The sequence below is a fragment of the Dryobates pubescens genome, chromosome 1 (genome assembly GCF_014839835.1).
Source record: "Dryobates pubescens isolate bDryPub1 chromosome 1, bDryPub1.pri, whole genome shotgun sequence".
Taxonomy (NCBI): Eukaryota; Metazoa; Chordata; class Aves; order Piciformes; family Picidae; genus Dryobates; species Dryobates pubescens.
The window spans coordinates 23,087,769-23,098,951 of record NC_071612.1 but is presented as its reverse complement, the minus strand read 5'-3'; the positions used below and the strand labels follow the sequence as shown (position 1 = coordinate 23,098,951).

Here is an 11,183-nt window from a genome sequence, read left to right as displayed (position 1 = left end):
GAAAGCAGGAGGAATGCACTCCAAGCCAGAATGCTGCAGATGAAATTTGTTGCATCATATAATCTGGTTTTGTGCTTTGAGTTTCAGCTAGACCAGGAGATGCTAAGAAAGGCCATTTCTGCAGGATCTCCAGTCCAGATTGGGAGAATCAATCAGGCTGCCAAGATCACCAGCAGTTTTATTCTTCTGTTTCATTGCTTTGCTGAACCCAGTCTCCAGTGGGAGCAACCAAGGAGGGAGTGTCAGCATATAGGTGCGATCAGATGCAGGGAGGAAAAAGGTTAAGATATAACAGCTGAAAGTTGTTAGATGAAAGCATTATTTTTTGAAAGAGCCTGAGAGCACTGGGGTTTTATAAAACCTCCTATTGTATTGCACTAATAAGTCAAGTGTTTGCAGCCTAGCCAGCAGCCGCGCTCTACAGCATCCATTACCAGCCCGTTTATTTACAAAGGCAGCCAGCAAGCCAAGGCCGAAAGGAGGAAAGACTGAAATATGGTTTGAACAAAATACTGCTCCTTGCACTGGTTTTAATTTAAAATCCTGTGACTGGGTTTGTCATTTTCTTTTATGTTTCACCACCTCCTCCCCATTTCTTCTTCAAGGGATGAACTGTCCAAAGGCAGCCAGGCAAAGGGGAGTTTTCCTCTAGGTGTCTCTGTTCCCATTTTTATTCTCAATTTCCTCTCATACACGCACACATACACAAGCACTCTCTTCTCCCGTCTTGCCAGTCAAGCATCACCTTTTCATTACCATGGTGATCTCCCACAATCCAGCACAGTGCACCCCAAAGCACTTTATAACTCAAACCTGCCCCAGCACCTTGCTCCATCCCCTGGTAAAATGTGACCACCCCATTCAGGAGACATCGAATGGGAGCAGCATATGGTGGCTGGAGACAAGAAGCTGGTGGTGCCAGATGGGTCCTGTCAGCCCAGCATGGCCTGGATGATGTGATTTCATCTGAGCAGACACCTGCACTCATGCTGTACATATGGCTTTGCAAAATAGTTATCACTCGTTCTTAAAATACAGGAGGTGTGGGGCCTGGATTTCTTTGATTTGACCAGAAGGCATTGAGAGCTCTGCTGCTGTAGTTCAGGAGATGATAGCACTGTGTCTCTATCAGCCCATACCTGCTGCCAACCTGCTCCTCTCTCTTTCTCTGGAGTATTTTGCATCCCAGCTGAGAGAGGAACCAAAAAGCCCTCCAGGCTTTGTCAGAGAGAACACACCACTGCCTTTCCCAGCAGTGGGGGGATGGTGGGGGAAAACTGAGGGAGGACAGAGGAGAACAAACTGAAAAGGAAAGGAGAGAGCAATTTTAAACAAAAGGAAAAAGTTACATTAAATTATTGCTTTATTTCTGGTTCTATGCAAGTCTTGAACACACTCCACCCTGCCTCCGAGACACTGTGTCCATCCCCAAACAGCCCAGTAAGGAGGAAAAAAGACCTGAAGGGATCCTGCCCCAAAAAAGGAGTCTTCCCAAGGCTTGGATCTACAGAGGAGTCTCTTGGTTTCAAGAAAGTCCCCAGTCAAGGCAAGCCCTGCTACCTAGCAGTGTGTGGTCCCAACACCATTCCCTATATATGTTGAAGGGTGGGAGGGAAAGGGAAGGAAAAGCTCCAGCCACAGTGTTTTGAGAGGTGGCCTCCCTCCAGACCATGCATAAATGGGGCATCACGATAGGGAGCAGGCCATAATGCAGAAGGCATGGAGGAGAAGTCAACCAAGAGATGAACATAGGGTGGGAGGAGAGGAATTGTGGCAAGATGAGAGTTACCCAGCTCTCCTTTGCCTCTCCCCCCAGCCCCTGCCTCATCGGATGTGGAGGTATGAGGGGATGGAGTAATTGAAGAGCAAATAGTCCATTTTGTATAAATTAAAGAGTCTCCTTTGGTAGAAGGGGCTAATGTCCTGGAAGAACTGGGCCGTCATGTCATCCGTCGTCCTGGTGGTCTTGGATGAAGATGGGAACTTGATGCTCGTGTCAGCCCCAACCAGCTGGAGGATGTAGCTGGCATCTTCAGCCAAGGTCTCATACTTGCCCACCACATCATAGTGGACGATGCAGGGGTGACAGAGCGAGTGTACCCGCTCCCAGTGCTCGTTGAAGGGCTCCTCCCGCTGCGTCCGTGGGTCCAGCAGGTAGTAGACGAACTCCTCGAAGCGCACGTCGTCCCCGCGCTCCAGGGCCTCATCGCTGGGCTGCCGGCGGTGCCGCCGGATGATCTTGGTGCCGTAGCGCTTGTGGAAGGCTGTGTTGTAGCTGCGGGTGAACTTGTTGCGGTACGCCGACACCAGGCGCTCGAAGGGCTCCCGCACAAAGATGAACTTGAGGTAGCTGCGCAGGCGGTGGTTGATCTCGGGGATGCTGTACTCGGAGAGGGTGCGCAGGTTGGACGAGACGTGGGCCTCGTTGGCAGGGATTTCCAGTGGGTCCCGGTACTTGCCTTGCCCCGTGAGAACCATCATTACTCGCTTCCAGTTAGTGCAGGCCACTTTGGGCACGTAGCAGTAGAGCAAGCCATGCGTGTCGTCCACCACCAAGTGCCGCAAGTCATCCGGCCGCAGGAGGCGCCGCTTGCGGGTGTAACGGTTGCAGACATTGCTCAACAGCTCCCGTCTCTGCTGGTGCACTGCCTGCAGTGACGACTGCTCAAACTGGGGAGAACAACAACAAAGAGATGGTTGCTAGCTTGCACAAGCCAGCTGTGGCCTACACACAACACCTGGCCCACAACTGTCCCCAGTCTCTCCCCTTTCCTGGCTTTGTCGGTCACCCCTGTGGGATTTTTGGGGACTTTGAACAGGAGGTGAAGACACGGTCAGTAACAGACTATTTGTTACAGCACACACACATGCATACATGCTGGGCTAAAGCTCTTCCTTAGACCAGTCTGGATGGCAAGGCATGATGGAGGAGCTGGAGGTGGTGGTGGAGCCTTTCCTGAGGGCTTTGGGTTTCTTCTCCTGAGGGACTTTTTCTAAACCAGCCAGTCCAATGCTTCTGCTCTAGTCATAGTTTCCTTTGTCTACAGGGAAGAGGAGTCCATATATGGTCCTTTTTCTTTATCTGTTTTGGCCCTTGCACCAAGACCTGGCAGCTGCTGCATTGGCTTCCCATAAAGCCCAGAGTCCTCTGACCCAGATGAAAGATTTGGAGATGTGAAATTTCCTGTCATGGTTTTCATCAGAGAACCCAAAATGTCATTAAAGCATCTGGGGAAGGAAACCCATTTCCAGGAGATCAGAAGGGGGAAGTCTCCTCCTCCTTCTGCCCACTCCCTTCTCATTTTGCTCATGAAGGTTGGGAGGTTTTGCATTCAGCTCTGAGGTCATTGCTGAGAACCTCCAACAGCCTTGCCCAGACCATGACCAACTGCTAACGGCTTCACCTCCCCTTTGCTAACCTGGGGCAGCTCTGCCCCCCTGTTGCACTGACACAATGATCCCCATGTCGCAAGATGTTGGCTTCCACTTTGTCATAGTGAAGACAGTCCTGCCCACATCACAGGGCACCACAGCAAATGTCTTGCAGCCTGCAGAGACATGGCAAGCTCAAGATGAAGGGCAAGGGCAGGCCACCTCCTGGGTCCCTATGTCCTTACTGATAGCTGTCATCAGGCATGCCAAGCTTCAGGTGCATCCTCACATCTCCCTGGGAGGCCATAAGCAGTTTGGGGAGGAACTAGAGCTTGGAAGAGGCAGTCTTGTGGAGATGGAGCCTTGCAAAGCTCCTGTCACAGCTGAGATCCTCAGACAAACTGCCCATGCCTTGGATGATCCAGCAGGTTCATCACCTTCAGAGGGACAATAACATCTGAGCAAAAAGCTCCATGTGCAAGGGATGAAATATACTGAGATCCTTTTAGATCTCAGTTCCACAAAAGAAATAACCTTGTCCAGGTCACCATAGTGACAACTTTCTCCAGGAACCTGTATGGAAAGTAAAATGAGACAGGGGCAAGATAAAGTATTCCACCCCTGCTCCTTCCAAGAGGGAGATGACAAAGGAAAGTGCTCAGATGGAGGAAATGCAAACAAAAGATTTTTGCATTGTTGGTTACTTGTTTGTAAAGAAGATACAGAACTTGGGTAGGTGAAAGGCACCTGGGGGTACTAATTGACAGCCAGCTGAACATGAGCCAGCAGTGTGCCCAGGTGGCCAAGAAGGTCAATGGCATCCTGGCCTGCATCAAGAATAGTGTGGCCAGCAGGAGCAGAGAAGTCATTGTGCCCCTGTACTCAGCACTGGTTAGGCCACACCTTGAGTACTGTGCCCAGTTCTGGGCCCCTCAGTTTAAGAAGAACATTGAGACTCTTGAACGTGTCCAGAGAAGGGAAACAAGGCTGGGGAGAGCCCTATGAGGAGAGGCTGAGGGAGCTGGGATTGTTTAGCCTGGAGAAGAGGAGGCTCAGGGGAGACCTTATTGCTCTTTACAACTACCTGAAAGGTGGTTGTAGCCAGGAGGGGGTTGATCTCTTCTCCCAGGCAACCAGCACCAGAACAAGAGGACACAGTCTCAAGCTGCACCAGGGGAGGTTTAGGCTTGAGGTGAGGAGAAAGCTCTTCACAGCGAGAGTTGTTAGGCATTGGAATGTGCTGCCCAGGGAGGTGGTGTTCAAGAGGGGATTGGATGTGGCACTTAGTGCCATGGTTTAGTTAGTCATGAGGTCTTGGGTGGCAGGTTGGACTTCAAGATCTTTGAGGTCTTTTCCAACCTTGTTGATTCTATGATTCTATGATCAGAACTGAAGAGGCCTTCAGGTGGCACACCTCCTTGGGACATAACCAAACTTCTCAGTAGAAATTTCTTTTGCTTAGAGGCTCCCCAGCACCATTCAAATTGGAAGGAAAACTTTTCCCCAAGTGCTTAAAACAAAAAAAAAGAGGCATTTTAACAGTATGATTTTTTTTTTCAGGTGTTTTTCCCTGCACTTGCATAATTCAAAACCATTGGACCAGAGAGACAGACAGACAGACACTGTCTGCAGGCATGGCAACAAATAAATGTGACTACTTTTCAGCAGCCACCCACTGGAATAAGTGCATGTCTTGCAGTTATTTCAGAGCAAAATTACTCCCTTCATTTCCTTCTCTTTAAAAGCCAGGGAAATTAAGTATCACTTAAGGAAATAACACCAAGACATTCCAGTAGCATTAGGGTTTTGCTGGCATCGTGGCCAAGGAAGGCCACATTTGCCATTTTTCCCTGAGCAAATGTAATTTGGCAGCTTTTAGACACATATGCATCGACCTGGACACTAATGTTGCTTGTGGAAAAGAGATCTGGCTCCGGCTGCAGCGAGCACTGCTGATGGGCAGTAGGGAGGTGCTGGGGATGGCAGCCAGCTGCAGAGACCCAGAGCATTGCCCTCTGCTTCTTGGGGGCTGCAGAAAATGACTGCCCCGTGGATGTGGGGAAATGCATAGGACAGTTTGGAGCTGGGGGTTGTGGCCACGGCCCAGTCAGTTGCACCAGCTGGAGGGTGGTTTCCTGCAGGACGTCTTGCAGGGAAGCCGTGTGTGAGGAACCCTCTGCAAAGACCAGGCTGGCTGCATGGAAGAAAACTGCCGGGAAATGCAGAAGGAAACAAACACACCTTTTGCAGCTTCAACCACGATGCCCCAACCTCCCATTCAGCTTTTGGGGGCAAGCTGGGCACCTTCCCCGATGACAGGTCACCAGCTGGGCTGCACACATGGTGGGGGGGTGATGACTCCCTGCCTCAAATAGCAGCCATGCCTTGTTCTGCAGCAGACCTTGGCATGGGCAGGCACCCACTCAGCCCACCTTGTGGAGGGAGTATTTTCCTTGCCCAGACTGTGGCCGGCTGCCCCTTTTTCAGCAGGTGTAGCTGGCACAGCTCAGGGTGATGGAGAGGAGTGAGATGTCCCAGGATTATTAACCCCTTATGTGTATGTGTGTGTGTAGCACCCAACATAGAAGCATCTATTGATTACTAGCTCAGCGAGAGCAGCAATGATGGTCTTGCCTTGCTGTGATGGCCCAGAGATGGTTTTGAAATCCTCAGATGGCAAAGTCTCCCAGGGCTGCCTGGCTATGGCTCAGCTCACAGGCAGTGAAAACATTTACCCAAGTACCAGCAAGGGACATGAGCAGTTTTTAATTAACAATTACTCCCCAAAGCGGTGTGGCCTTTTCTTTTGGACACTGCCAGACATTCAGATGTGGGGACCTTGGGGGTGGTTGGAGACAGCACAGTGACTCACACGTTGGAAGGGTGGAAGAAAGAAGGAGTCAACCCCTAGCACCCCACTGCCTCTTCACACACACACACACACACACACACACACACACACACACACACACACACACACACACACACACACCTCTCCCATCTCCCTGTCCCCTTACCTGGTCACTCTCATACAGGGCCTGGAGTGGGCTGCGACCAGCCTTCCCCTGCCAAATGGATCTCATAACCCCGTCTTCTGTGCCTGGAAAAGGAGCAAAAAAAACATCAGAGGGGTTGTGAAAGGCTTCTTCCCTCACCCTATCTGGAGATGTCCAAGTTGGGATGAGGCAATGTTCCCTGAGAAGAGACAGATCTGTTTGGCTCTGGGAAAAGAAGCTCAAGCAATGCTTGTTCCTCCTTCCTATTTTTCAACAAAACCTGCAGTTAGGGTTCCCAAGGTCCAAGCCTAACCTTTTCAACCCACCACAACAAAACACAAATAAAAAGACCATAGGTAAAGATGATGGCTTGTTACAAATTCAAGAGCAATATAGAACAGTTTGAGCCATATGCCTTTGGGAAATGCCACTCTATGCAGGCAGCATTTGCACGGGAATGACCCAGGAGGTGACAGGACCCTGACCACCACTGCCACTGTCCCATGAGGGGTGAGACAACATCAGTGCTTGGCAGAGATAAAGAGCAGATCCAACACCAGCAGCTCTGTGTTGAGTCCCCATGGGCTTGGAGTTTCCATTTCCAGCTCGAGACACAGTCATTAGCAGAAGTTGGTCAGATGTGCTGCCTGACTGAAAAGTCATTCCGAGTTCTTATTTGATTTTTTCATTCCTTGCATTCCAAACCAGCAACATCTCCTGGAGTGTTTGAAGCTGAAGTCAGCCATGCAAGCAGTCCTCACCCCCACCCCTGCCATGCACACTGGCTGGTTTGATTTTGGAGGTCTGCTTGCAGCAGCAGAAATCTGAGGCTGGATCTGGCCAGCCACAAATCTGTTGATTTGTGACAGATTCTCAAGTTCTCATGCTCATAAATTATGTAAGGATGCAACCATCTTCCAGGCTATGAAGCATCTGCTTCAGCTGCCATCCCTCAGCCCCAGGGACCTCTTTCCAGCACAGTGTGGGCAGAATCATGTGTCCTGAATATCTAAACCTAATGCATGGAGCCAGCCACAACAGGGGAGCGGACTCTTGCTTGCAGTAATACCTCCAAGCACCTGTTCCACCTCTCACCTACCCTCTGTTTCTTGTAGCTGACCCTCTCCACTGGCAGAGGCTGCCATGACAGTTTTCATATGAGAACAACACTTTTAACCATGGATGTTGTGCAGCCCTGGAGTGGTCTTCCACAGAAGAAATCACAGTGTGAGTTTTAGAATGGAAGATGATGGTTTTCTCTGAAGCAGATGACAGGACACATTGCTCTGGAGATCACAGCCTGGGAGGTACTTCCAGCAATCCAAGTTTCTACTTCTACAAGGACCTTCTAAAATCTCAAAGGGATGTGTGTGGTGGAAGGAAAAGCATCTCTCACAAACCATTTCTGGTTTTTAACACAGAGGATTTATACATGCCAGTTTGGGGCTCTGGATTTTTTTGCTCACTGATGGCCACCAAACCACCCCAAATCTGTTGTACAAGCCCCAGCTGGCATCTTTTGAGCCAAAACAACCAGCAGGAACAACCCAAAGGCCACCTTCACTTTCATGTGCTTATATTTAGCTTAAATGAAAACTGCTCCAAAGCACAAAGTCGCTAGGGTCTAAACTAAATGTTATTAATTCCTGGAGCTGTAATTAGGGGGAAATGACAGCCTGCCCTCACCAGATTTCATCAGCAGTGCATGCAGGCCTGCGTGTCTGTGGCAAACGGCACTTCCTGCAGCACTGCACTGACCGAGATGTGACTCAGTGAAGACAGTACAGCTTCCTCCTCAGGCCCCTGCATCAGTTACCCCACAGAGGGTGAAACAGCATCTGTGCTAATGAGAGATAAGTGCATGAGCCCTGGGCTGAGCTGCTCATCCCTGTTTCACATTTCCAGGTTCAGCCCACTGACAAGGAATGAGATCGACCTTGAAAACTCAACTCAGTGCAGTTGGAATCTGGGAGCAGGGAGCATTAAACTCGAATCCCTTTTCTGGCCAGGGCTGATAAACTCCAGTCCCATTTAAGAGCATGACCCTGCTGTGGGCTGTCTGCAAGCGCCCTGTACTGCAGCAGACAATTGTCCTATATTTAGTAAAAGCAAAGTGGAAGCATTTGTTTTTGAGATTAACATGTGCATCAACCAGAGCCTTTCTTATGAGGGCCACAAGCAAACCCTGACCTGAAGCTGCTGGAAATGCAAATTCCTCGTGCCGGCGCTGCCCAAGGCTGTGTGGAAACACTGCCCCAGGGACAGGCTTCAAGCGCCCGGTGCAGGGTCAGGTCATGGCCCGGGAAGAGTGGACTGGCTCTACAGGAGGATCTTCAGGGCGAACAAAAAGCCAATCTGCAGTACAACAGGAAGCGAGCAGAGGTCAGGCAGGCCAGATCTGTGCTCTGACCCCTCCAGACTGTGCTTTCAGTGCTGCTTTAGCAGAGGAACAAGTTTGGTCAGGGATTGCGGCACCTCGCGTGACTCTTGCCAGCAGCCCCAGCAGAAACATTGCAAAATGGATTTCCTTCAGCCTTTCCCCAGCACAAGATCTGGCAGAGAACAAGGCGTCTTCTCTGGATAGCAGCAACCCCCCTGGGATCCCTGCTATGCTCATGCTGCACAGGGATCCAGAGAAAAAGAGGAAGAGACACACAGAAAAAAAAGGGAAAAAAGCTGCCAGGCTGCTCTCATGCAGCTGGAGGAGCCTGGGAGTGCTGAGCTGGCAGGGGAAGAACCAGTGCTCCACACTCACTGCAACTTGTCAGCTTTTGCTCTCCAAAGTGATGACACTGATGACACCATCCCTGCCTGGGGCACTCGCCAGACCCTTCAGAGCAAACGTCTGGCCCAAAGGCAAGTTTTCACAAGGCTCCAACCGCAGGAATCCTCCCTCCTTGGAAACCGTCTGCTCGTGCTCCACGCAGCATCCCCAAGAGAAAAGCACAGACTCCTGGCTGGGCCATGAGGATGACTTTTGAAGAAAGGGTCGAATCCTGCACCAAAGGGGAAGATGCAGCAGCTGCAACTGTGTGCAGCTCAGCACAGGGCTGCAGCTGATCTGTGTGCCCCATGAGACCAAAGCACCCATTCTCCATGGGGCTCTAAATGCCTGCAGCCAGCAGTGTGTGCTTGAATGGAGGTAAGTCTGGGATTCCTGTGCCCAAAGCATCTCCAAAACATCTGGGGTAGCCCAGCAGAGCAACTTTGGCTGTCAGAGCGCTAGGCAGGTGTGGTAGTGTGAAGCTGTAGATGGTGATCTAATGGAGTCCAGTCCCCCTAACACCAATGTTTGCCACCTAACACAGCTCTGCCCCATGAGTCCGACTGTGAACATCCCCTTTTCACCATCCCTCAGCCCCTGCACCATCTCTGCTGGTGCACTCCTCTCCCAGTCCTCCCCCATCACCAAATCCCATGTCCTTGTCATGCAGCCATATGAACATAGCACAGCCCTGGGTTTAACGTAAAACCCCTCTTCCCCAGCAGCTCTATCCCAGCCACCTCATCATGAAGTCCCACAAAATGCTCCCATCCTGGGGTCTCTCCCCATCCTGTTCCCTAAGTGCTGTCCCCCTTTCCGTCCTTGTTTTCACCACCCACCCCAAGCAGGCAAAGGCTGACTTTAAGAAAGCTGAGCTCAAGTGTCTCCATAGCCGGCTGAACTGCATAGCTGGAGAGAAAACCAAACATGGGGGGCAACTGAGGAGAGGCTTAGTTCTTGATCTGTGCCTGTTTCTTCCATCAGATCGGGGATACTGCCTGGACTGCAAGGAAGAGGAGGGAGGAAGGGGGCAGACAGGCAGTGGCATTTACACATCTTTCTTTCACTCACTCATGCTGAAAGCAAGTCAATTTCCCCATCCCTTGCACCACTGGCTTACCCATCCCTGGGATGCTCCTGGGACTGCAAGAAATTTGAGAAAGCCAAGGAATACAGAAATATATGGCAGTGGGGAGGAGACACTATCCTGAGAATAAATCAATGGTTCATGCTGCATTTTGGCACCACGGACTCGAGTACAGCAGGATCTTCCATCATAGGGGAGATGCCAAGATCTCTGCATCTTGGCTTTCCTCCTGACTTTACAGCTTGTAACTGAGGCTCCCAGATTCCACCCCATGCAGTGGCAACCCTTGGAAATTTAGCATGGCCACAACTGCATCCGAAAGCAGGGATGTCACTTAACCGAGGTATATAGATTCTTAAGGGCAGAAAACATCAACCCTTGGCAACTGCTGGATAGCTACTGGGTAACAAGCATCAAGACAGAGTATGTCTGTGATGCAAATCCAAAATGCTTTTTCACTGAGACAGGCAGAAGGAAATAGCACATTTGTCCTTTGCACCTTCGAAGGTCGAGGAAAGGGAATGGGAGTCACACAGAGCACGAGACTGAAACCCCTGTGCCAAGGCAGTAACTTGGACCAGAAATTTCTGGATTAGGTGAGCCTCAAAGAGAGCTCTGGCACATTTAGGAGTCCCCTGTGCTACAAGAGCTTCCAGCTTTTCCTTCAGAGCTCAGAAAGGCAATACACTCCCTCCTTTCCCCTTACAGCTCAGGTTTTAGTGCTGTCCCATCAAAACTGAAGCTGTTCTCCTGCAGTGGTGTGACATCAATACCACAGCAGGATCTGGGGTTTCAGTGAATTGCCAGCTCTCTTTGGAAAAGGGAATAGATTTTAAAGCTGTGGATATTTAGGTGTACTAGTTGATTGCAAAGACAGCCAGACGTGTGAAGTGAGGGAAAGACTGGATCATGCCCATCTCGGACTTCTGGAAGCACCAGTGAAAGAACTCACTGCTTTGGCTGC

At 50.5% G+C, this 11,183-nt stretch overlaps 1 protein-coding gene across 2 annotated transcripts in view; it reads right to left on the bottom strand.

Moving 5' to 3' along the window:
• Positions 1-1,401: 1,401 nt before the first annotated feature.
• The window catches only part of CHST13 (carbohydrate sulfotransferase 13), a 35,421-nt gene continuing 25,639 nt past the window's right edge, over positions 1,402-11,183 (bottom strand). For both annotated transcript variants that reach the window (XM_054162543.1, XM_054162481.1), the window contains exons 2-3: positions 6,390-6,472; positions 1,402-2,670 (exon numbers count right to left, since the gene is read on the bottom strand). In XM_054162543.1, coding sequence (XP_054018518.1) covers positions 1,825-2,670; positions 6,390-6,455 — 912 coding nt within the window. In that variant the 5' untranslated portion in view covers positions 6,456-6,472 and the 3' untranslated portion in view covers positions 1,402-1,824. The remainder of the gene's footprint in view (positions 2,671-6,389; positions 6,473-11,183) is intronic.